The 26,277-nt window shown below is 41.8% G+C and overlaps 1 protein-coding gene across 1 annotated transcript in view; it reads right to left on the bottom strand.

The window, feature by feature from the left end:
• The window catches only part of RYK (receptor-like tyrosine kinase), an 84,329-nt gene that overhangs the window by 9,443 nt on the left and 48,609 nt on the right, over positions 1–26,277 (bottom strand). The window contains exons 8-12 of the mRNA XM_019542971.1: positions 22,942–23,067; positions 19,054–19,140; positions 5,585–5,654; positions 3,469–3,601; positions 145–254 (exon numbers count right to left, since the gene is read on the bottom strand). Of these exons, the coding sequence (XP_019398516.1) occupies positions 145–254; positions 3,469–3,601; positions 5,585–5,654; positions 19,054–19,140; positions 22,942–23,067 (526 nt within the window). The remainder of the gene's footprint in view (positions 1–144; positions 255–3,468; positions 3,602–5,584; positions 5,655–19,053; positions 19,141–22,941; positions 23,068–26,277) is intronic.

Here is a 26,277-nt window from a genome sequence, read left to right as displayed (position 1 = left end):
GTCTGCAAGTCACAGCAAACTGAAATATGTAGAATAATCCAGGAGTGCTTTGAGATGGAGGAAGTCTAAAATAGAAGCCTCATCTTAGCCTAACTAGAAAGCAGTAGCAGTGCTACCATAATAACCCTACAAGACAGTACTTACACACAGTTTCTAGCAGCCAGGTCTTTGTGAATGACCTCCCTTCTGGCCAAATAGCTCATTCCACAGGCAATCTGAATAGCCATATGTACAAGATCCTGCTGGGAAATTGCCTACAAAAGCATAGAAAAACAATTACCACAAAATCCTTGGAAGCATGAGCTCAGTGTCTGCTACCTAGGGACTGTCTCGAAATTTTAATTTTCCTTGCCCTTTTTTTACCTGTATTCCCATTTGCAACCTCACATGCTGCAGCAGGCCTTCCAGAACAGCAAAAGTCACTGAGTTTCTTACCAGCATCTGACATGCATTTCTTGATTATTTCTGATTAAACATTAAGTTAGCTGTTAGGTAACACAGTTTGAAGTGTTTTAGTGCTCAATTTCCTTCAATAGTCATCCATCAAATCAAGGATGGGGGGAAGAATTTTTGACCGACCAAGATAACAGTCTCCTCCGCACTTTTTACTGCTTGGGGAATAGTGATCTTTAGTAATGGATTATGACCAAGCCCTCAAGTACCCTGGTGAATCCACCCATACCACAGATTTGTACTTCAGATTCCCTGCTCTGTTACAATAAACAATTATATAGTTAACAGATTTGTGGGTAACTGACAATCTGGAATTGAATAAACTGAGCCCAAATGTTAAGCACAGCAGACTAACTATTACAGTGGGTTTTTTTTTTTTCTCCCCACATTTAATACATTACTAATGAATGAAAAAAAATTGAACTGCAGATAAATTAAGAGTTTGCCAAATTAATTGTTAAGGTACTTGTAAAAGCAGAAGAAGAATAGCTCCCTGGGATCAAGGTCACAAAGTATGAAATAGTTTCCACTCTTACATTAAAGGCAGTATGGTCACAGCTGTTTATTAAAAAAAAAAAACAGTTGAAGAAGATATTTGGATCAAGCATCCTTAAATCAACAGGACATAATTGCTATCATGTTGGCAGTGTTTTCCTCCATACTTTTCCTGGTACATGGACAATAAGCTCTTATATGAAAGCAAATATTGAATAGGCTGACATGAGGGCTGGGGAAGAAGACAGTATTAACAGTCTGCACACTTGCATTTCAGAGATCACACTGCAAAGTAACAAAAGCAGAGTTAATCACCATGTACAGCAAAGTAAACAGAAAGGAAGTCCCTTGCCACTTGGCAGGTATTTAAGTGCATCATACTTGGTTGACTTACTGATTTCAGTCAGCCAAACGTACTTTGTTTTTTGGACTAAAAAGTTAATCACACGCTAAAAAAACAAGCAGAATTTTCCAAAGGAAAAAAGATTAAGAGGAACCCTACCAATAACATTTTTTAAACTCTGGCTTTCTTCTCATGAGAGTTTTGTTCTGGTTCATTTCCATCTGAGACACTGAACACTTATTATAAATGACATTAGCGCATACCTTTGAAAACACACCCTTGCTGACCGCCATAAATTCTCATCTAGTGAATGTTGCCAGACACAATTAGCCTGTGTACCCTATTATTTTAGGCAAGATTTTCTCTAAACACTGGGACCTTTTTATACTGAATTTAGTAACAAATGCTTTTGCAGGTTGCACAGTTCTGTCTCTGCCAAACGTGAAACTACATAATATAACCAGGAGGGATAAAGTCCACCTACATTTAGTGGTCTATTATATTAAGATCCTTGAAGGCACACCAGTTTCTGTAGTCAATAGTAGGCAAGAGGACTGATATTCACATCACACTCAGCCATTTTCGAGTCCCAAGCCACAACAACAAGACAGCTATTTACAGGTGGGCAGGCTGACTGTGGGCAGCCATTAGTACCAGTCTAGAGTGAAGAACAACTGATGCCTCCAAAGTTTTAACAAGGCACTGCCCCCTGTCTTGCATAATAGCAAGGACTTAGCAAGCTATGATTCTATGACTTCTTCTTCTCTCTAGTCAGGATCAAATTGGTTTAAAATTGCCTGAATTTTTAAAGCCTGTTAATAAGGGAAGTATTAAGAATACTCATGAAAATGTGTTGATTAATGCATAAACATAAGATTTGATCTTGTTTAATGAAAAGTATATCAGGTTTGAGACAAAATTCAAGCAGTGTCAGAATTAAGGTTAGGAGTATAGGTTGTAGCCATGTTGGTCTAAGGACATAGGCAGACAAGGTTCTTTGAGTAAATCTCCTATCAGGTAAAAGACATTGGATTTACCCAAAGAACCTTGTCTGCCAAAGTTAAGGTTACATACACAACTTAATACAACCCTTATTATTAAATACTATGACAACATACCATTGTTTCTCAATTTTACTTTTTTAAACAGCATAAAGATAAACCTGTGTAGCATCTGCTATTGCACAATTCCCTGCACAGGCAAGAGAAGCAAAATAATTTATATGCCAGGTATGTAAGGAAATGATGTATAGGCATATAAATTGGCATGGCTGCAGTGCATACATATTCAAGCTGCAAACAGAACTGTAACTGTGTATTACCTGACTGGAGTGCTAAACCATGCAATTGTAGCATTCTACGCTTCCTAAAAGCTTAAATGAAATACAACCCAGATGGCAGTTATTTGACTCTACACCTGCAGCATAAGGTAAAGTGGGCACGCAGAGAAACCAAGGGATTTTATGGCCTTCCTAAGTAAGCCTGAACTGTCTGCATCTTAAATGAGGTAGGGCCTCCACAAAATGCTACTGCTTTCATTGTATATTTTAGGAGTGGGATCACACTGACCGATAGTTACTACAGAATGTTGCATCCCTACCAGATGCATGAATTTATAGGGCTATCCTAAGGGACAAGGCACACCCATCATGCCAGTGGAAGCCAGGGAGTGATCATACCTTGAAGACTAGGCACATTTTCATCTATGGATTTAGGAACGCAACGCAGGGCTGCTTCATTTGAAATTCACAGCCCTGCTTTGCAGAATCTAACAGAGAACTTCATTAACAAAAACAAACCCTTCAGCAAATAAGCTAACAAATCCTTTCATGAGGACCTGAGGCATTTAGCATTAAGATGCTTCAAACTATAGACAGAATGCAGAGTTAAGTGAAGCTTATGAAAGACTCCCATCTCCCAAGAAAAATGGGAGTCTGCAACAAGCTTTGATAAATGCATTGAATATTCCCCCCTCCACGAGGTTCTTAAAATGAATCATTGCAATGGCTGCTTTTTAAATTCTAGTTAACAAGCTTTCCATATCATTCAAACCTGAGGGGGTGGAGAGGGAGTGAAGGGGTGGGGGAGAACCATCTCTTACAATATACTCCATGGTAAGAGGTTGGTAAAGTCTGCGTAAGTTCTGCAGAAACTAGGCCTTAAAAATGACCGCCTCACCTGAGGGTTGTTGGCCTCCACTAACTTGCACTGTCGCAAGAACAGCTTAAGATTTCCCCAGTTCATGTAAGGCAGCAGCACCATGGGCTTCTCTCCCTCTTCTATACAGACATGGGTGATAGGGAGCAGATTCCTGGAAGGTGAAAGTAGATATTCCTGAGTTTTAGGAAGTGAAATTTGGTGAAGTTAATGAGACATTTTGGCAGTTAAGAACAACACTAAAGGACAGTGGATTTAAAGAGCAAGAAAATGGAAGTGTCAATCTAAGGCAAAGGTGTCAAACAGGGGTTCCTGGAAGGGCCTTATCTCTGCTACTCAAGCTGACAGCAGCTCAAGATGCTGTAAGGTTTAACCTCACTGTCATTTCTGCCCCACCACCCAATTCTTGAGTAGGGAGGCCTACTGAGGACTACTTTTGGTGACAGCAAGGAAAGCAAGAGGTGTTGACCCCCACAGCTCCACAAGCTGCTGTGTTGGTTCAGACAGCAGCAAGAATCAGGTGGGTCCAGATCAGGACTGCCAAAAACCCCTGGGTCTAAGGTAACCTGAAGCTGTATGCTTAAGAATTTCTGCAAACATTTGAGTTTTCCATTAAGAAAAATATATACATATATTGCATGGACAAAAAACAGATTGAAGATAAAAGCCTGCTAATACAGAACCTATCATTTTTTTCACAATTAATTATTAATCTTGCTTTGCTTTAGAAGTGTACCACCTTCAAAATGCACCTATACATGAAAATATTCCATTATATTAAATACAGAGCTGAGTGGAAAGAACACCCACATTTCAAACTCGCAAGATATTTTGGTATTACGAACTTCCCATCCCCAAAATGGGAAGAGCTGAAATATAAAGATTTCAGAGAACAAAGAACTGCAATTTAAAAGTGCACCTGGAATCTTTAATCAAAATATTTCTACTTTGAAAAGTCCACTTAACATTAAGTGGCATTCTAGGAGCAGAAGTGTCCTTTGGGAGCTTTAATTCAGGGGTTTATGCCTGTGGGCTGACCTGAAAGCTCCCATGAAACACTCCTGGTACATCCCAGATCATCAGTCCCAGTGTCAGTTGAGCATCTAAGTCTGGTGCCCCAGTTTATTATACAAGGTATGTATATAGACTAAGTAAGAGACTGGTCATATCATTCTATGTAGGCAGAGAAAAATTACACACGCACTTCCTTTGAAAGCATATGTATTTATTACTTTAACTTGACCTTCTATGGTTAAACTAGACCTTTATATTATGCATGATTCCTCTCAGATAAGCACCTTTTTAAACAGGTCAGTAAAGAACTCCTTGTTTTTGTCTCGATAATTCTTTCATCAAACTCCTTTAAGTTACAAGTAAAAAGATTAATTGCTAGTCCACATCAGCCTGGATTTAATCAAGCTAAGTTCCTTCCTATTCACATTACCAGTAATAGATTCCAAAGGCCAATTTTCACCCTCAGTGGTATTTGTGAAACGCCCTTTACTGAGAATTACCTGGATGACTTGTATAAGTCTTTCCAATGAATGTAGTCATCCCCAAAGTCTTGCCAGCAACTCCTTTAGACCACATCACAGAATTAAGCACTCCTAGGTTCGCAAGCATAAATCTTACCAGTGGCGTTTCAATGATCCAGACAGAGTGGAATGGGTGCAAAGAGCCAAGATAAGTACTCAAGCAGGACTACAGGTATTGCTGCATGGAGACCTTTCTACTACAGTGCTGGAGAGTGCCTACAGAGCTACGTTTAGCACTCCTGGCTATGGCTGGAAAGAACTTGAGCGTGGATGGAGCCGAAAATCACAAAGCGCCTATGCAGCCTCCTTCACATTGGAAAGGAAGCATAATGTAACAGAACACAAGTTAGCAAATGTATGGGACTCAGATCATGAAGTGTGCACCAGGTATGCTTTATGACAGGATGAGTGTCTAACATATTCTTTTGTGCAGTACTGTTCATTCTAGAGGGGCTTTTCAGCTTTTTTGGCTGAAATTCTGCACATCTGGTAAGTGTGGAAGTCATTTTTTGTTGATATTCTTAGGAAAGGAGTATTTTCAGGTTACACAGCTAGAATTTAATTTCACTCCTGTTACATCACTTGCACATTATATCGCTTACCTATGATGAAGGCCCCTGAGTTTACAGCTTTCTGTCAGCATCATTGTCACCTGCACTTCTGACGCCTGATCTAAAGAATATAAGGAAAAAGAACTATGAATATAATCATCCGTGGAAAGTGAACAAAGAGTCATTAAAACCCCGCCACAAACCTGGTATAACAAGAAAATAGGCTTGATCTGTGCACAACTAACCAAAGTCAACTTCCAAAGGACACAATTAAAAAATAGTAAAAAAGTGAAGAGGCTCAAGATCCTTAAGAAAGTATAAAGTTATACTGCATAGAAAATAAAGAAGTAACATTAACTTTGGTTAACTTGTAGTCCAATTGCATATGCATACAGGTACCAAATCAGCTCCAGTCGTACTGAAATATTTTCAGCTTTAACTCAAGGCAAAAAGATACCAGTCTTATTTACTTCCAGATTGTTTTAGCTTTTAATTGGCCTCACCCAATATATCCTTCAGCTCTGGTACTCTGAACTTTTTACCATTCCACTCTATTTTTCCCAAAAGCTTCCCCTACAATTAAAATAACCCAACAGTTATGAAGGGGACTCTACAAGTCAGCACAGCTACTGCACAGATTGGAAAAACCAACAACAAAACAGCAAGAAAAACCACATAAACCAGTAACCGATTTGTTTAAGTTTGTACATTTCTCTCCCCTGACTTCTAAACAGCTAGTCCCAAAACCAAAGCTAATCTCAAAGGGTTATGCAAAAATTTGATAAGTCATCATTTCTGGTTCATGCTTCGAACCAACCATGAGTTTTTCCTACCCATGCACATGCATATCAAACTGCCTGAAGTCATCGAGTCCAAGAAAATTAAAAATACACTCTTGTTTACACAAACGTCTCATACGCAGCTAGATTATACAAGATAAATGCATGTGCCCTCATGGCTTGCAACTGAATTGGCTAATTATTTGAAATAAGCCCAAAACTTCCTGTCACGCATGTCAACATCTATTGAGTAGTTTGCACCTTAAAACTTCAGCATTTAGTACTGGTCACCGACAGACTGAGTAGACCAATGGTTTAATATGGTATGGTAACTATGTTACTGCTCAATTTCCACAGACCTATTGCATTCAAAAGCAACCTGACAAGAAGGGACAGGGACAGGGACACAGATACAGGTCCAGAAGGGACCTCCCAAGCCACAGTCCAACCCCTCATATCTATGGGCAACTAGTAACCCAAGGACTCGCCACTTCAAACCCCCCCTCCCCTTACAAGTAACAATACCTGAAACACCAAGAATGCTCCATTATGTGTACTTGAATAAAAGGCTGTAGAGCAGGGGTGGGCCAAATGCATGCTGCCAGGCCTGCAGGCCCCCTAAAAAATTTAGAAAATTAATATTTATTTGCCCGTCATGTGGCCCTCGATGGCTTGCAAAAACTCAATCAGCGGCCCTCTGCCCAAAATAACTGTTCGCTCCTGCTGTAGAGATTTGGTCAGAGGTACAAGAAAACGCACATTTTTGAGACAGGGATGTGCTAGAGGTGTGAAGATGTTCAGAGCTGGGAAAGGACTGGAAACACTAACTAGGTTAAGTGCAAGAAGGCCTTGGTGAACTAATGATGGTTTACGGACAGAGAAGAAAAGCATGTCATAGATGCAGCTGGAGGGAGAAGGAAATGCAACGACTAAATACCACCAGACAAGGCATGTCTTAATGAAATGTCGTAGTCATGGGCAACCCCTGGATTCAAGAGTGATCTCTACCATGAATCACTGACAGGTCTTGAGGTGACTTGTAAATCTAATCTTTGAGCCTCAGATCCTATTCCCTTCTTTCCAACTGCTCACCAAAATCTGATTTCCCAAACTGTGCCCACAAGGACATCTGAACATTATTTCTCATGATCAGAAATCAAACTGCTCACCTAAACTTCAGGACAGTACCTATTGGCAAATCCTTCAGTGATAAAGGTATCAACCATCTCAGTTTCTTGAACTATCCAGAATTTCAAGAATGTGTCCCAGTGTCCCAGGGGACTTCCCAGGAATGGGACATCTGGGTCAAACTGAATTTTTCTGCATCTCCTGAGAGGACATAGCACAATGCTGTCTGCCACAGACAGAGTGTGGTTCGTTAGCTTCCAGGTCCAGAGACAGTGGTAGGCTATCTAGTGAATCAGAAGCATGGAGGCCACCTAATTAGCTCTGCCCCTCAGACCTGCGTGACTACAGCTTTACTACTAATTATGTCTACTGGAAGGCAGAGAGGCTTAGCTTGTGCGCAGTGTTTCTCCACAGAGTTCATTAGCTTTTCCCATTACAGGGGACACATTGCTTTGCTGATGCCCTTCCTTTCTCCATCCAAAATCCCAACAACGGCCCACTGAAGAACTGCCTGTATGTTCCACTGTTTCCTGTCAGCTCAGAAAGAACATTATATTTTTGGGGCTGGGCACCCAAAGTACGATTGACTCCCATTTAAGTATATACGGAAATCCAAATCTTATCTTGTGAAACAGTTCCAGCATCCGTATTGTGTTTTCTTATCAATACTTTTCCTTGTTTTCTAGAAGTCAAACCATTCCTGCAGGAAAATAAATTATATACAATTCAACACATTCTCAACAAACAATAGCAATTCAGGGCCAAATAGTGTTCTTCAGTACACCAACGTCAATCTATCTGAACAACATCGAAGTAAATCATTTTGAATTTAAACAAGCTGCAACTCAGAAAAGAATCTAGCTCACAATTTCCAGTTTCTCCTGCAAAAAAGTGACTTGAGGTCAAACAGATAACTGGACAGGAACAATTTTATTAAGTCACCTGTCCTTTTATAGCTATTTTCCTTAGTTATGCTGGCCAAAACATTAAAAATGGTGCATATAATTAGGTTCCAAGAACCATATTTAGAAGACCAAAATAGCTGGATTGTAAAGAATTCTGAGCACACAGATGAACCTTTGGATTTCCCGTTTTGAATTGTCGTCATGCTTATAAGGATCATTATGACACCACCTGTTATATCAAACACGGAAGGTCTAGAACTGTGGTGAAGTTCTTCCAGTGGTCTTGTATCGACTGTGTTATTTCTTAGCTTCATAGTTGTTAGGGGTTGGAAGGGACCTTACAAGATTATCATGTCCAGCTCCCCTGCACTTGGGCAGGAAAGACTGCCGGGATCAGACGACCCCAGCAAGATAGGCATCAAGATGCTTGATGTGAACAAAGAAGTGGAAATGCTTACTGGTATCTGCTTAGAGCCCTGCTCCAAGCCTTGGAGAGATTCCCTTCCCCACCCTGTTGCTGTTCTGAGAAAATGTACAAAAGGCAGTATATTTGGAGTTTCTTCAGCACCTATGTTCTCAGGCATAAAAAAACTACATTTTAAAAGCAATACTAGAACATGCCTGCACCTGTAATTGTAGCTTTGTGAAAAATTTCTGTCATACCAGACACCTTCATAGAGTCACAGATTGTAAGGCTGGAAGGGACTTTGGAAGATCATTGGGTCCAGCCCCCTGCACCAGGCAGGAAAGATAACTGGGGGTCAGGTGACCCCAGCAAGGTGCCCATCCAGTTTCCTCTTGAAGATTTCCAAAGTAGGCAATTGTACCACCTCTGGAAGGAGCTTATTCTACAGTCTGGACCCTAGTTGCAAAGTCATTTTTCCTAATGTTGAGCCTGAAGTGGTCATCCAGGAGTTTGTGAGCATTACTCCTCGTTTACCAGGGCCCCCCTGGGGAAAACAGTTAGTTGTTCACTGAGCCCTTGATGTACTCCCTTGATGTAGTGATAAACTGCTACCAAGTTCCCTCTCAGCCTTCTCTTTCTGAGGCTGAGAAGTTCTGGATCCCTCAGCCTTTCCATGTATGGCTTACTGCGCAAGTCTCTGATCATACAGGTGGCCCTTCTCTAGACTCTCTCAATCTTTACCAGGTCCTTCTTAAAGTGCGGTGCCCTGAACTGGGCACAGTACTCCAGCTGCAATCTCACCAATGCCAAGTAGAATGGAAGAATCACTTATTTGGTTTTGCTGGAGATGCATCAATTGATGCATGCCAGGGTACTGTTGGCCCTGCTGGCTACAGCATTGTACTGCCGGCTCATGTTCATACAGTGGTCAATTATTACCCCCAGGTCCTTTTCATTTGTAGTGCAGGTCAGGTTGGTGTTGCCAAGCCTGTAAGTGGGCAAGGGACTATTCATCCCCAGGTGCAACACTTTACATTTCTTGACACTGAACTTCATCTGGTTCTGGTCCGCCCAACTTGCAAGCCTGTCCAGGACTGTGTGTATCTGCAGCCTACCTTCAAGTGTGACGCTTCCCCATAACTTGGTGTTGCCCGCAAACTTGGCCAGTGAGCTCTTCACCCCGAAATCATTGTTGAAGATGTTGAATACTACTGGACCATGCACCGACCCCTGCGAAACACCTCTGGCCACTTCCCACCAAGATGACAGAGATCCATTCATTAGGACTCTCTGGGTCTTACCCTGCAGCCAGCTTCCTACTCACCTGTCTCGCAGTTAAGCCGACAGTCTCCCAATTTTCTCAGGAGAACATCGTGGGATACCAGATCAAAAGCTTTTTTGGAAGTTAAAATCAGGTTAAATCTTTTAGAATCTCAAATCGACAATTCAGATGTGAGATGTTATGCTCATCCAGAATCTTTGTGCATCTTAAGTAGTTACCTAGGCATACATTAACACAATTGATGGTATAAAATAAAGAACAAGCCAAAAAGTTTTTATAGAGGAGAGGATGGTTCTTACCATGCCATTAACTGTGTAGCCAGGCTGAGGCTCCAGAGCACATGAGAGCCCTTGCGCTCCTGAAGCTGGGAACTATCAGCTAATCAGGACTCCCAGCTGTAGGGCATCACCGACAGCTGAGGCTCCACAAAACTGCACTGTTCAAGATATCTGTTGATTCATCTATTTGAAGTGCAAACAACTGATTTTTTCAAATCAGGCAATGAGCTGAAGTCCCACCTACACGACCTTCAAGTCCCACCAGTGGGACACATCCCACTGGTTGAGAGACACTGGTCTATATTATGACCATGTGCAGTCTCTGCTATAAAGCAGGATGACATTTTCATATTTATAACCCTGTAGATAGGTGTTTGGAATTACATTTGGGAAAAAGGAAGAAAACTGCTGATAGCAACAAAACAGTCCAAAAAAATAGCTAAAAGTTGCTGCTAGTTACAATTCAGAGTTCCTTTGTTTGCTGCTTCCCCCCCAATTTTTTTACATCTAGCTTTAATATTAAATATTTAACATGAAATGTGAAAAAGCGGTGTTCCGATACTGGTGCTGGATTTCAACCATCCTTGGAAGCAGTCTATTAAAAGTGCAACAGCTGGCAATACTGAAGCAAAATGCTGTCAGTTTTAAGTGCACGAAAAATCAAATGATGCCTGAGAGGCAGAAATGTGAGGGGGAGAGGGGTGGGGAAAAGAGATTTTTCTGCAGAAGATCTCTCTGAGCATGAAGTCTTGACACTACCAGGTACAACTGTGGAAACAGTGCCATACTTCAAAATATAGACCCACCACCCACTTTTCAAAGGGCTGAGAAATGTTGCAGATGCACAAAGTTTAAAGTTAATAAAAAGGTAAAAGCAAGGGTGAATTAGGCCTTGGACACAGGTTACTTTTAGTGCTACAAAATTGGGGTTTGTCTTTAGGCTCTGCTGCCTGATGAGTTCCTACTGCCAAGTGGCAGCAGTTAATTGGATACCTGCAAATGGCAAGGGCAAAGAAAACAGCTGATCTAGGAGTTTCCACAACCAAATCAGCTCTTGCTGCCACTGACAATGGTTGATGAACTGTCTGCAAGCCACTCACAGCAGCGATGTCTGATCAGACATGGAGCAAGGTAGCAGTTAAGACCGGCCTCCACCAATGTGGATCCACCATCTCTGCAGCCCTACAAACAACCTTAATATGTGGACACTAGCTGTCTAGACCCTTTAAAGGCTACAAGCACATATAGTGCTAAAAAAAGTAACGTGTTTCAAGGCCTGAGAAAAAGTTCTTTTTTTCCATGTTACCAAGCACTTAGGAGAAACAAAAATATTTTTACATATGTAAAACTGTTTCAAATCTGTTTATGTATTTTCTTAACAAAGTGGGATCATATACAATGACAAACATGACCTAATTAGAATATTCTCCATTTTGTTTAATTCCCAGGATCAGGATTAAGTTGTTTTGGTTTTTTTTCCAAAAAAAGAAGCAAACTCTTAATGTAGGCCATCAAATGCATTTCTTACACTACTCTAGATGTTTGTCATCAGTCCTTCACTGGAAAACAAGGAACTTGAACTCAGGGTTTGGGAGATAAGCTTCCTTTCAGCAACTTCAAGACTACAATATTACTGAGTTACATGTTCTTGCATTAAAAAAAAAGTATGTTACTGAAAGTACCATCCTTTAAAATTCAACAAGTTTTAGAGCATGTAGGGAGTGACTAATACTGTAGCCCTACTAATAAATAACTTTACAATTTTGCTGGCACAATTTCACTATGACTGGTTGCTAACAGGCTGAAATAATGTCAAATATACCTAAGTAGTATCCATCTGTAAGAATGACTCAGACAAATTGAAAATAAAATGAGTTTAGTGAGAGACTTATCAGCAATCTTGTACAGGGTCTGTCACTTCCACTTAAGTGCTTTCAATACACACTCTGTGCTTCTTGGAGACACCTACTACAGACATTACCCTACTGCTTACAGTGTATAATGGTAGTAACTTATATATATGAGATGGGTCTCCAAGCTGACCTGCTATAATGTTTGGACAATGAATTGTTGCCTGCTTCACTAGGCAGGTGATCATAATCATCAGCAGAATCATCAGCTCTTGCCAAGCACAGAGCGATTCTTAAGAAGGGATTATAATTTTTCTAACTTTAGCAGGGAGTCATTACCAGGAGTTCTGGTGGATAAATATGTATAAGCCTGTCCAGAATGGATGGAGACCATGCTTCTTGCTGAGCCTATCTTTTAGGGAGAAATAAGACACTAGGAAACAAACCTATTCATCTTAGTCCCATAGATCAATTCCTTATCTTCACATTACTTGTTAAGGTTAAGGCTAAACTTGTCACTATAAGTGTTCTTTCAATCGTGAGATGAGTGACAATCAAGAATCTCTTCTGGGACGCTGCAATGTTCACATGTGCAGGGCTTTCTAACAGAGGTAGCAACCAGGGTCTTGAATATGCTGAGCCCCCTGACAGATGTTAAAACTTACTGAATGGCTGTGTTAAATCATATAATATGCCACATGCTCAACCAATTGCTCAAGTGATAAAAATGGCAAACCAGCCACAAAGGAGATCTAAATTTAGTGCGGAACATCTTTGTGGCTGATTTATGCCATGCTTCAATATGAATATATAGCACATTAATTTAAAGGGTACCCAGTTCAGGAGCCACTCCCCAGTGCTAGGCTGCCTCCAAAGCCATTCAAGTTTCCTGGTAGAGCTCAGCACCAGGCAAGTGATCTCCAATACCATAAGATCTGACAGCAGGAGCAGGATGCATGATTTTGGGGATCAGAGATAATATTCTTCACATCCCATCATGCATCTTCCAGGACGAGGGGCAATGCCAGGCCATACATTTGCTTTTTAAAACAAGCTGACATGTGGGGAACCCTGGATTAGCAAGCCATTCCCCAGTCTTGGAGGCTTGTCAGCACTAGGGAGCCTGGCAATAGCAATTTCATTTGTGGTAATGGATATTGTAATATCGTCTGGCTATCCAACTCAGTATTCTAATTTTCTCTGGAAACTCCCATTCCTCCTTGATAACTTCTTTAAGAGTAACATGAAGTTCTAATTTGGAGCCACAAGCGTGGCAGAGAATCGTAGAAAATTAGGGGGGGGGGGAACGGGACGGACGTTAGAAGGTCATCTAGTCTTGTGGTTCTCAACCTTTTTTGTACCAGGACCCATTTGTAAATATCTGTGGTCAGTCCTGATCCAGTAAAAGCAGCCCCATGGTGCCCCTCATTCCAAACCCACAGCCCCTCAAATCCTAGCCCTGCTGGTGCCTGCCCCACACTCCCACCCCTAGTCTCCAGGGTTTGGGGCAATGGGTGTTTGGAACAGGAGGGTGGGTATATGGAGTCAGGGGGGTGGGGAGGCAGACAACAGGTCCGGAAGATTTGTGTGCCCTCAGCAGACACAGGGTTGCAGCCTTGCTGAACTGGCATGGAGCTGCCTCCATGGCCCAGCAGGCAGGACCCCAGTGCGGGAGAGTGGAACGGGGTAGCGAGACACATTGCCCATCACGCCACCATACCTGCCATGCAGGGTAGGACGACCAATTAATGGGAAGCAGCAGCAGGGGCTGGGCCATGATAGGGAGTTGTGGGAGCTACTCTCCACACTGCCTGGCTGACATGTACATGTGTGCCCGATCGCTATTCTCCCGCTTCCTCCCAGCCCCAAGCAGCCCCTTGCAGGCTAGAACTATGCCAGCCAGCAAGGGGAAACCTGTGGTTTCCCATGTTTTCTCCTTCAAAGGAGAATCCATTTTTAAAGTTTGTTCATGACCCTTTCATATACACTTCTCTGTCGCAACCCGTGGGTTGAAAAACTCTGATCTAGTCCCACCTCCTGCTCAAAGCAAGACCATCCTCAAGTATATCATCCCAACCAAGGTTTTGTCTAGCCAGATCTTAAATGCTTCCAAAGATGGAGAGTCCATAACCTCTCTAGGTAACCTGTTCCAGTGCTTTACTACGCTCCTTTTGAGAAAGTTTTGCTAATATTCAACCTAAACTTCCCATTGCTCCTTGTTCTGCCATTTGCCACCACTGAGTATAGCCCAGCTCCATCCTCTTTCAAATGCCCCTTCAGGTACTTAAAGGCTGCTATTAAATCCCCTCAGTCTTCTCTTCTCCAGACTAAATAAGACCAGTTCCCTCAGTCTCTCTTCACAAGTCATATGTCCCAGCCCACTATCTATTTTTGTGGCCCTCCATTGGACTCTCTCTAATTTGTCCACATCCTCTCTGTAGTGGGGTGCCCAAAACTAAACAGAACTTCAGATGTGGCCTCACTAATGCTATATAGAAGGGAATAATCACTTCCCTTGATCTGCTGGCAACACTCCTGCCAATTCAGCCCAGGATGCTGCCAGCTTTCTTGGCAACAAGGGCACACTGCTGGCTCAGATTCAGCATCTTGTCCACTGTAACCCCCAGGTCCTTTTCTGCAGAGCTGCTGCCCAGTCAGTCAGCCCCCATCTTGTCTTGGTGCATGGGTTTTAAGTGCAGGATTCTGCACTTGTCTCTACTGAACCTCATGAGATTCCTTTTGGCCCAATCTTTCAATTTGTCGAGGTCTTGCTGAATCCTAGCCCTACCCTACAGCATATCTACTACTCCCCACAACTTTGTATCATCTGCATACTTGCTGAGAGTGCACTCTATGCCATCTTCCAGGTCACTGATGAAGATACTGAAAACCAGCCCCAGGACTGACCCCTGGGACACTCCACTTGATACCAGCTGCTGACTAGACTTTGAGCCATTGACTACTACCCTCTGAGCCCAATTCTCCAGTCAGTTTTCTATCCACCTTACAGTCCATTCATCTAACCAATACTTTCTTAGCTTGTTTGCAAGAATGTTACCTTGTCATAAGCCTTGCTAAAGTCAAGGTATATCACATCCACTTGTCTCCTCGCATCCACATTACACAAGGCAATCAGGTTGGTCAGGCATAAGTAGCCCTTGGTGAATCCGGCTGACTGGCTTACTGGTCTCATTTTTCCAAATTAGATCGTCTCCAATTCCACCCGCAACCTCAACCCCCTCCTGTGGCAAATGTAAAATAATTACTGCCTCTTCACACATAATGACCAAACAGCTGCTTGTTCATTTTGAATTTCCTCTTTCTGGGCCAGAATCTGAAAGGGGACACTCCCAAAAGGGGCATCAGAATTTAATCCATTTGTGAGCAAAAGATTTCAGTCTGTGCCTCAGAGCACTTCCTAAAAAATACACTTCAGAAAAGTGAGACCAGAGGGCACGGTTCTTGCCCTACCACATATCTTCCGTTAATGACCAACGGGACTTTTCCATCTATCTTTGTGATGACAGGCCTAGAGATCCTGCTTTCTGTTCGGTCAACTGGCCTGTACATCTGAAAAAACATTTTCTTATCTTGATCCAGATAAAAAGAGAGAAATTTAAGTATCTTACAGAAATGAGGAGACTTTTTGGTTACTTTTTCAAGTAGCATGTATTTCACAAGGTAGTATAATGAATGCCATACTTATTTCTGCCATGTTAAAACTAACCTAATTACACACTGCCTGTTTCAAAGCTGGCAGAGCAGACGACTGCCTGAAATGATTAACTAACAGTGATTAAATTCCAGTCCAAGCTGAAGACCCTTTTCTTCAGTATAGCTCATCCAGTCACTTCTAAAGTGTCTAAATTTCTACTATCTGAAGAACCTAAATTACATTACAAAGGCCTATAACCAAGTAAAAAAACATGGTTAAACTAAGGGTAATATAATACTGGTTATCTGACTTTCCAGTCTTGTCTTTTGCCTGCTGAAATGCCCTTCCATAAAGCTAATTCAACACTAGTCAGTCATCAAAAGGAGAAGAGCAAACTGTTCAAGTCTCCTTTCCTTAATATCATGCTCCATTCTCATAGCACAACACTGGCAGTGAGAAGGGATGGCAGGTGAAACTAGTATAGTGAAGATACAGGCAGTATCTGTAAAGGAAATGATGTTTCTGAGAAAATCTATCAATCAAAACCATGATGAATACTTATCTCAAACATTTTCGATGGACTCTGCTACCTGCAGATTTAGATTCTTATACAATGAAGAATAAATCTTGTTCCAACTGACGTTAGAAGAAAGCGAGAGAGCTGAAAGTCCTTTATGCCAGGAAGCGATTGCTCAATAGGGTTAAGCACAACAGGACAGCAAGGGATAAGAATCATATTTCTAGATTCACAAATTCCTTTGTTCTTGGTGAAGTCCCAGTCAAAGCATTTGCTGCCTTTCAACAAGTCTCATTACCTTAGTTCAGGTGGGCAAAATATGGCCCACATGCTGCATCTGGTTGGCTGATTGCATCTGGCCTGTAGCTGTGCCTGCAGCCTACTGCACGGGGCTGAAATATGCCTGCTCCTGCCCTGCGCCCATTGATGGCACCACCCTGGCCCCAGGCAGTGCACAAAGCTTCGCAATGGGGCTGTTGCTGCTGCTGCTGCAGCCATGCAGGTATTATTCAGCAGCTCCTCCTCCTCACACCTCTGCTGGCAGCAGGTAGCATGGGGAAGCCTCACAATGTGGGGCTCCAGCTCCAGGTCACCCACTCAGACACTTGGCAAAATGAGCAGCCACCTGTGGGAGACCAAACAGGTGGAAGGCAGCCTCACTGGGAAGCTGTGCATGTTTGCCAGGGTCAACAGCAGGCACAGTAGGTCCAGGCGAGACTATGGCACAGGTCGCCCTGAGCAGAAGTAGGCAAAGCTCAGCCCCATGTGGAGCACCACAAGTGAGATGGGTTGGGGGTGGAAGGGATGGAAACAGACTGCACCTGCACTGTACCACCTGGGCAAGTTATGCTGCATACACCCCCGGCCTCCCCCTTCCCCTCTAAGTATATTACTCAAAACAAACCAAATTAGGACAATAATTATTTTTTAATAAAATTAAATTAAGTCATAGTATGTTTGATTTTCAGTATGATTTTTTTTACCTATAATTTGTTAAAATGATACCTTCTGAAAGAGTATATGTGCTGCCCTCAACAGTTTTCCAAAACTCATTAAGTGGCCCGCCAGCTGAAATAACTGCCCATTCCTGCCTTAGTTTTAGAGATGGCTTTTGCTAGAGCAGAGATGTCAAAAACAGTCAGAACTCTGACTACCAGTGTACTACTAAAAGCCACTGCCGTCATGTCACCTTCAAGATCTTCCCCCAGTTGGTGTCTAGTTTTCTACTATCTGAAGAACATTTCACAAAACCAGGCAGGAAAAGTGGGGACAATATAGAATCACTTGGCTATGATTTCAGAGGCCACGCATAATGAAGAGCAACCTTTCACAGTGAAGATGAGACAGGCCATAATTTAAGTATGTAATTTTTGCACAAAAGCAAATTTCCAAGCCTACCTTTGGGATTCAAAATTCTCAGCTGGAGTCAAGAGGTACTTATGTTTGCCATCAACCATGGCCATGGCCTCCACTTGAGGTTCATCACCTCTTGGCCCACCTCACAAGGGGAAGTGGCCCTGGATTGGAACAGCATCCATTTGAAACCGCCTTGTAGTACTCAGCACAAATTTCAAACGTACTTTTTCCTTTGATTTGGCGGGTGGGGGGAGAGGAAAATTTTAATTTACCCTAGTAAAGCCTTAAAAAAGGCCTAACATTCACTTCAAGTCAAACCAAATGTTTTTTGCAATGGTGCCTCACTAAGTTACATCCTAGCACTATTATATGCATCCACTTAATTATTCTTGTTTTAATCAAATGGTGGAACAATTCTTTAAAACAAACTTGAAAGCATTAGCTTAAAGTATGAACTATAAAGTAAACAATCATTAGTACAAATGGATAGTAAGATAAGATTAAGTGATCAATCTCTGTATATACTAGTCTTGTTAAAATCCCTTTTCCCTTGTACCCATCATGTGCAAATATTAAAAAACCCCAAAAACTTACTAGCCGGTGAAAAATTAAAATCAGGAAATGTTTTTAAAGCACTGATCACTGATGGAAAGGACTGTAAAAAAGGGTATTGGTTTGCTCAGCCCAAATGATGCAAGACTATAATAAAAAGTGGCTACTGTATACACTTATCTTGCTTGCAGTGCTAAAAGATAAAAGTTACCAAAAAGAACAGTAGCAACAAAAAAAAATCTGTTGAGATAAAGATCTGCATGAAGATTTTTTTAATAGTGATTTCTACAGCATATATAACATTTCAGCATATGAAAATATTTTTTCAGCCCTCTGCATGCCAAACTCAAAACACCTCCTTAAAATAGACCTCTACAAAACTAATCTACATTCATCTAAAGAGGGAAAAAGTTAACTTTAAAATTGTGCATCGTCAAATGCTCTGTATGTCTGAATGAGTGTTCAATTTAGAATGGAAAAACCTTGGGCCAGGAACCCAACATGAAACATGTTGAAGATGTGTGGGGTATGTCTTTAGGCATGCTTTTTTAGTCCAGTTTAGAGGTAGGAGACAGGACCACGTGAAGAGAGCCATTTAAATTGTTTTCTAGGGCCAACAATTTAACATAAAAATTAACGTGCATCTAACTTGCTAAATACCAAAGCCCTAACTAAGCAAATGAGATTAGAGGTACAGTAACTGGAATGTTTGATGGAATACACACGAGTCCCTTTTTTGCAAAGGTTTCTATTTCTGCCCTTTGATGGCAGCTTGAACAGTAAGAGGAAGAAACACCTCTCTGAAAACTTACCTTTAATAGTTTTGACAAAAACTTGTTTCTCTTTGCTGGGGTCTTTCTCCTCTATTAGAATCCCATGGAAAATGCGCCCAAAAGTGCCTGCAAAAACAACATAATGCTATTATAAAGATAATGCATTTCAATGAAGTTCATAAACCATTTAAATTAAAAACACACTTAGACAATATTACCCTGAGGCATGTTCTTGCAGGATCAGCAGAAAATTAAGATGCTTTGCAATTATATTTCTGTAACTTCCAAATTTGAAGTCCTCGAAAGTCTTCAAATCCCAAGAAACTACCAAAGCCAGAACTGTGTAGTATACATACTGAACATATCCAGGAACCACCCTGAAATGAACTGGCGATGAGGTTCTGGATGTGTGTTCCTGTGAACACCCAAGTTTGCTAGTATGTGCCCAAGGCGCAGCCACATTATATCCATTTTAGGGTGCTGTGAGCACAGACCAGACATGCAATGCTTTGCTGTGAAGCTCCCTAGAATGGGCTCTGGGGCAAGGCAGACCTAACTCAGTGGTTCTCAATCTTTTAAGGTTTGCGGCACCTCTTGGAAGATGCCAGCTCTCAACTTTGAGTTCTTTTGGTAGTCAAAAGATGAGTGAAAGACCAGGACAGGTCTTAATGCTTTTAACACAATGGATTTCTGTTTGAAATCTCTGGGTTTATGAATCATGTTTGCACGCTTAACAGTGTTAACATTGCGTAGCACCCCATGACACCCTTAAATGGATCTCAAGGCATACCAAGGCACCATGACATCCTGGTTGAGAATCATTAACTTAACTGTTGGGTCTTTTGTGGCTCTGCTGCCTGTTTTAAGCCATGTGGGCTATGGTAAGGAAAGCAGATGGAGAAGCTATGCAAAATGAGCACAGAATCACGACAGTGTTTGCAACAATGCGCTGTTCCCTCTGCTTGCATGCCACACCCATTTCTCTTAGCCACTGGTCTGTCTTGCCTATTCAGATTGTAAGCAACCTGGGATACAACTGTCTTATTCTGGTTGTGCAGAGCCTAACAGAGGGGGCCCCAATTTCTGTTGATCCCTAAGTTTTACTCTAAAGAGACAAATAATGCCAACTAAATAAAAACAGATTACCTACTATTAATGTAATTCTGGCTATTTTGGCGCCACAGATTCCTATCCTGTGATTCATGTAAGCAGCAGCTAGCTCAAAGAAGGGATTACATGCAAGTGTAATTACACAGTCTAGGTCATTTAAAAAAGCAGAAATCTTCCTCCTTCAATTCCCAACTTGAAAACAGGGCTGCTAACAGTATCTTAGATCTACATTAATAATCTACAAAGGCATGCAAATTCCCACAAAAGAAATGTAGTGCAGATGTGCGATGGGATTGCACTATTCCTCCCACTTCCGAAACCGTAGATGATATTTACTTACCATGTGGTCCTGAACTAGAGGAATGAAAGCAGTTAACGAAAAAATTCTCACACGCTGCAACATCTAAGCACAATAAGAATACAATGCAGTACACTTTACACAGTTCTACACCCAAGTTTTACAACACTCTGGCCCACTCCACAGGACCTGACTTTAGCACCGATAAACTATACAGATAGCATTTTTGATTCCAGAAGTCAAGTTTAAAACCGACTCTCACCCTACATTTTGTGCTCCTACAAAATTATTCCATTTGTCCTACTCTAAAAAGAGAGCCATTTTAAGCCATTAAATTTACCTTGTCTAGACAGGCCATAGCAGCACTCATGGAGCAGCCCTGTCATATGCTAAAGAATCCATGAATTCTGCTGAATACCTTGTCATAACAAGAACACAAAAGGAAGGATGGACCTTACCTAGAACTTGGCAAGTGTCGTCCTACCATCAATATTCATTCCTCTATTCCATTTAGCCAAGTTTAAAAGCTGCACTAAAAGTTAATTTGGGGACCTGGACTGATTAGTTAAGGGATCCCTCAAAACCTATTCTTGTTGCACAGCTGTAACCCAAGAGTGTGACATGAGTCTGGATATCATGATACTACGTCAAAAGGACAACAAAATGTTGTGCTGCTGTGGTCTGTCCATAAACACAAACTAATGAACATTTCTGGGAGCATACCAGACCTTCCTATACAATCACCAAGGAGAGCTGTACCCTGTGTATTTGAAAATGAGCTGTCTAGAGCAGAAAGTGAGGTCTGTCCCCCTGACTGAATCTTCTTCCATCTTTTTACAGGCCCTTTCTTCAAGCATTTGGTCAAGTCATGGCAACATTCAAAATACAAATTTTAATTATGAAAACAACTAAAGACTCTGAATAGAGTATGTGTTGGTCAAGATTTCCAGACGTGGTACCACAGATTTCTAAACGAATGCAGTTAAAATTTTGAGAATTCTGAATGCTTTTACTGATTCACACCACCAGCTCTGATGATTTCTTACAAACCCAGTCCAGTGTTGTTGTGAGACTGAACAGAAGTGGAAGGTATTGGCTCAAGAAGCTTGACTTCTCATGGGGCTTTCACTTGAACCTGCAGACTTTGAAGATAATGACAGACCCCAAATCAAGTTTCAAGTCTGAAACTTTCAGGCAGACCAAAAAACAATCCAAACTGCTTCTCCTAGGATCTGGCTACATGGCATTCCTGTCTGCATTCAATGGTACTTTGATCTGCATGCCACGGAAATAGGAAACATTATTTCCTTTTGTGGCAGATCATGCAAGTTTACTTGGGCTACTTTGCTGCTTCTAGTCATCAGATACCTTCCTACATCATAGGTAGATGCAGGCAAGCGGAAACAAAAGGATTCATTAGCAGCTCCTTTTGTGGTGCCAGCCACATGCAAACAGGAGAACAAAAGTTCAGAATTAAATTTCTTGAGAGGTAAAGGCAACAAGAACTGGTTTCCCTTGTCTGAAGAAGGGCTGTCTGCCCAAAAGCTTGCAAAAAAGAAATTTCCCAAGTATTTTAGTTGGCCTAAAAAAAGATATCAGATTTACCCAGAGAAGCTTGTCTGCCCATGTCCTTGGACCAACACACCTACAACCAACACTTCTGAGACACAGAAGATATTTAATTTCTAAGGCACTTCGAGAAAAGTTCTACCTCAACAACATGGAGACACTATCAGCTACTCAAGAGGTGATTTAATAGCTCCGATCTCTAGCTCTGAAGTGTTCCAAATCTAGCCAGGCTTATGAGCATGCGTTTAAAGATGTCGATTCATTGCAGTCATTCAAATTACTGAGACAACATAAGAGCAATTTTTAGCTGTCTTGAAATCAACATTATTAGACAAAGGTTAACAAAAACTTACATCTACACTCCCAAAAGACAAGCAGCAGCAACTAATGCCTCCCCTCCTCTAAGGAATCTTGGTATTGACACTCTGCTCATATACATATTTTTCTCTCTCATGTACTGAAATCTTCTTTTACAAGCTCTAATGAGACTGGACTGAATTGAAAGGAAAACCATTAAGTTTTAAAAGCTGACTGAACTTAATGAAGCCCTCTCCCAATAAGTTCAGTAGAAATTTTTTTTTTTTCATTTCAGTTGCATTTAATCAACCTGTGCCTTAATGAAGAAGCTGCTCAAATACCAGACGCCAAAGATTTTATTTAAATAAAATACAGGGTAATCAAGAAAAAAAACCTCAAGACACTTAAATGAGACTTCTCACAATAATTCAGTTCCTATGAACTGAGAAACGTTTGGAATCGGAGAAAAATAGATTTATGCAGAAACAATGAACTGCTGGACAAAACGCATGCGTATGTTCTAAATTACTTCTTGCAACTTTCTCTGCAGAAGTTACTCCTGTTCCTCATATGACATCTTCTGTTTTTCTGAAACATCCTTTGAAAGAATTTTGAGGATGAAAATAAGAAAATAAACAGCACACTGTAAATACCTTCTTGGAGTACATCTTTTAGTGTTATCCTCTCCCTGGAGATGGCTATGTCCCTCACTTTAGCTTTTGCTTCCAGTAGTGTGACGCTTTTCAGATCGTTCTTCTCTATCCGTAACGTAGGATAACCTGAGGAGCCAGCACAGCCAAACCAACCAATGTAAATACCCTTATACTGTGAATGTGAACATAACATTTTCCTCCATCATCATCACCCCCACAGATGGAAAAAACAGTCAACATCAGTTATAAAAGAATAAGATTAGGTATTATTATAAACTGCAAGTAGGAAAAGCATTTGGATTTAGAAAAGCAACACGGATTTAAATACCTCCAACTGAGTTACTCTCCATAACCCTCAGGTTATACACTTTGCACAAGATACCTTGTTATGTATGTCTTCTTTAACCAAATTAATTTAAACTAGCTCATAACTAAGCAAATAAAACCATGCTCAATGGTTGAGTAATAATTTTACAAAGATGACTGCTCCCAATTCAAGAGTGTAAGAGAAAAGTGTAAAAATACAGCCATATCTGCGCCCTCTTCTGGATATCTGAGGCATTCAAGTTTTACTATATTCAAAAAGGCCTAATGTTATTACACTTCTGGAATCCACAGATTACTCTTTAATGGGATAACGCTTAAGTCATACCTGAAACAATTTTCAACATAAGATTTCTAATACTGAAAGGTCAGAAAAAAGCAATTTTTCAATATGCTTTCAAAATTAGTCATTTCCATTCTTTGCCTGTGCTTTTGGGTGTCACAAAAACAGTGGTAGACAGAAAAAGCATAGAGTGACCCCCAGAAGCAAAGAAGTCTACTCCAAATAATCCTTATCCTACAAAGTTGCCACTGTGAAAGGGGTTTGGTGTTCTTTACCAACCTATAGCACAAAAGCAAAGGTTACTTTTCTTCTGGAGACTGCTTAAGGTCCATACTATGACAAATAAGGACTTCCTTTAAAAAAAAAAAAAAATAGCCAATCCAGAGTAAAGGCATCTTGATACATCTGGATGAAAGACGCTAAGCCACATGCCTACTATGCACAAGCATTGCATACTATCTACATATTTACAGCTCAGCCAACTCAGATCTGATAACACAAGAACAAGTTCCACCAATGGAGGGAGACTGCTTGCCTACAAAATGTTAGACAAGTGCTTTTCTTGGCTCAGTAAAAAGTTTCCAGAGGTCATGATTCTGCTTAAAGTAAAGGTGGTGTTACCTGCTGGGTTTCTGATAGACTGGCTCCTGACTGATGAGACAAAGCCAGAACAGAATGTACTTGGATGGGAGCTGATAAGTGGTGACCTTAGGGATTGCAGGGCGGGGTACGGACCAGAAACAAAGATGTAAAAAAATCAGTCGTACATTCGTACGTTACTGTCCTTCTCTGACCTCTTGTGGGCAATTAAATATCAAGTAACTGGGCTTTCTTATTCCTAGGTATAAACCACCTTTTCGACCAGCTTTTTGATAGACAAGGGTGATCTCACAAGCCTCAGAGGATCTGAGGAAACTAGTGAAGGCAATTTTGAGGAAAATGATCAAAAAGCATCCTTGCACAGTGGTGAGAGATCAGTTACAGATGGCAAAACTTCCTCCAGATTTGTGAAGGAAATAGTAATCATCCCAAATAAATTCCTATATTTAAAATGCAAGAGAGTCACTAAGATGTTTCCCAATGCACAGGACTGACGTTGGTAGTAATGCCAAATAGTAACAAGAACGAACGAGGACCCACAAGTGCTTGGGTTTTATCTTTGCTTTATAAAAACAAAAACGAAACCAACGATATCATATTAGTGGTTTTTAACACTTTACCTTGTTGTCTAGAACTGGGTTAATAAAATATTAAGATTTCAATTTATTCTAGTGCTGAAAATAAGACTGTGAAGGGACTTAATAGCAGCCTTCAACTACCTGAAGTGGGGGATTTGATAGCAGCCACCTGACAGGTGGTACCAAAGAGGATGGAGCTGGACTGTTCTCAGTGGTGGCAGATGACAGAACAAGGAGCAATGGGCTCGAGCTGTAGCAGAAGTAGTTTAGGTTAGATAGTAGGAAGAATTTTCTCACTAAGAGGTTAATAAAAGCACTTGAACAGGTTAACCAGAGAGGGTATGGAATTGCCATCCTTGGAGGTGTTTAAGACCCAGGTCAACAAAGCCATGGCTGGGATGACCTAGTTGGAACTGGTCCTGCTCTGAGCAGGGGGGTAGGTTAGATGTGACCTGAGTTCCCTTCAAAATCCTCATTTTCTATGATTCTATGAAAAAAACAGCTCTTCAGGCAACATGATGGACCTGCTAACACAGAGACAAACAAGTGAGCACCACCAAGGAAGGAGCGACTCGAATGATTGCTTTAGTTTTTGTGAACTGGTTAGAAAGAGTAGCAATTCTGGGATTAGCAATGGCTGTTTTATTGAGAGAAATGGTGAATAGAAAGACAGTTTGTTTTTCCTGTCCAGCTTCACTTACAATCCAAACTCTCCCGGGCATCTGAAAAGCAGCTGCAGAAATCTTCTCTCACCTGTTAGATCAGGGATCAGCAACCCCTGGGAAACATGCCAGAGCATGGCATGCGAGACCATTTTACTCAGCACGCCATAGCCAGCCCTGGTTCTGGGCAGGTGTCAGCAGCCACAGAGCCCGGGCTGCTTGCAGCAGGTGGCCAGGAGGCTACAAGCCCTGCTGAAAGCAGCTCAGGCTTGGTGGCAGGCAGCAGCTGCCTCTGGGAGGCTACAAACAGCTGCACTGGGCTCTGTGGCGGTGCACACCTCAGGGCATATAGCTGGGAAGGCACCTGGGGCAGCGTAACCACAGCCCCTCCCCTGCCCCAAAGCAAGTGTGCAGCTGCCACCACCATGGAACTGGTGCAGTGGCTCCAGACCCTGGGAGCAGCTGTTTGCAGCCTCCTGCTTGCCTGCTGCAGAGCCCAGCAGGCTGTGGTAGGCTGCACTGGGCTCTGGCAGGTACACACACTTCAGGGTGCCTGGTGGGAGAGGGGCTGAGGTTGCACTGCCCCAGGCCCCTTCCCAGCAATGAGCCCTTACTCACATGCGCAGGTCCTGCCACAGAGCCCAGTGCAGCTGTTTGCAGCCTCCCAGCTAACTTCAACAGCTGGCCCAGGCTACAGGCAGCTGCAGCAGGCAGGCTGCAAACAGCTGCACAAGGCTCTGGAGTCACTGATGGCAGCAGGTTCCATAGTTTCTAGGGTCAGAAGAGACCTGAGTAGATCATCTAGTCCATCCCCCTGCCATGGCAGGAAAGAGTCCTGGGGTCAAATGACCCCAGCAAGGTGTTCATCTAACCTCCTCTTAAAAACCCC

The sequence above is a fragment of the Crocodylus porosus genome, unplaced genomic scaffold, assembly GCF_001723895.1.
Source record: "Crocodylus porosus isolate Cpor-Errol unplaced genomic scaffold, CroPor_comp1, whole genome shotgun sequence".
Classification (NCBI taxonomy): domain Eukaryota; kingdom Metazoa; phylum Chordata; order Crocodylia; family Crocodylidae; genus Crocodylus; species Crocodylus porosus.
Note: the sequence above shows the minus strand (reverse complement) of the source record. Positions and strands in the feature narration are given on the sequence as shown.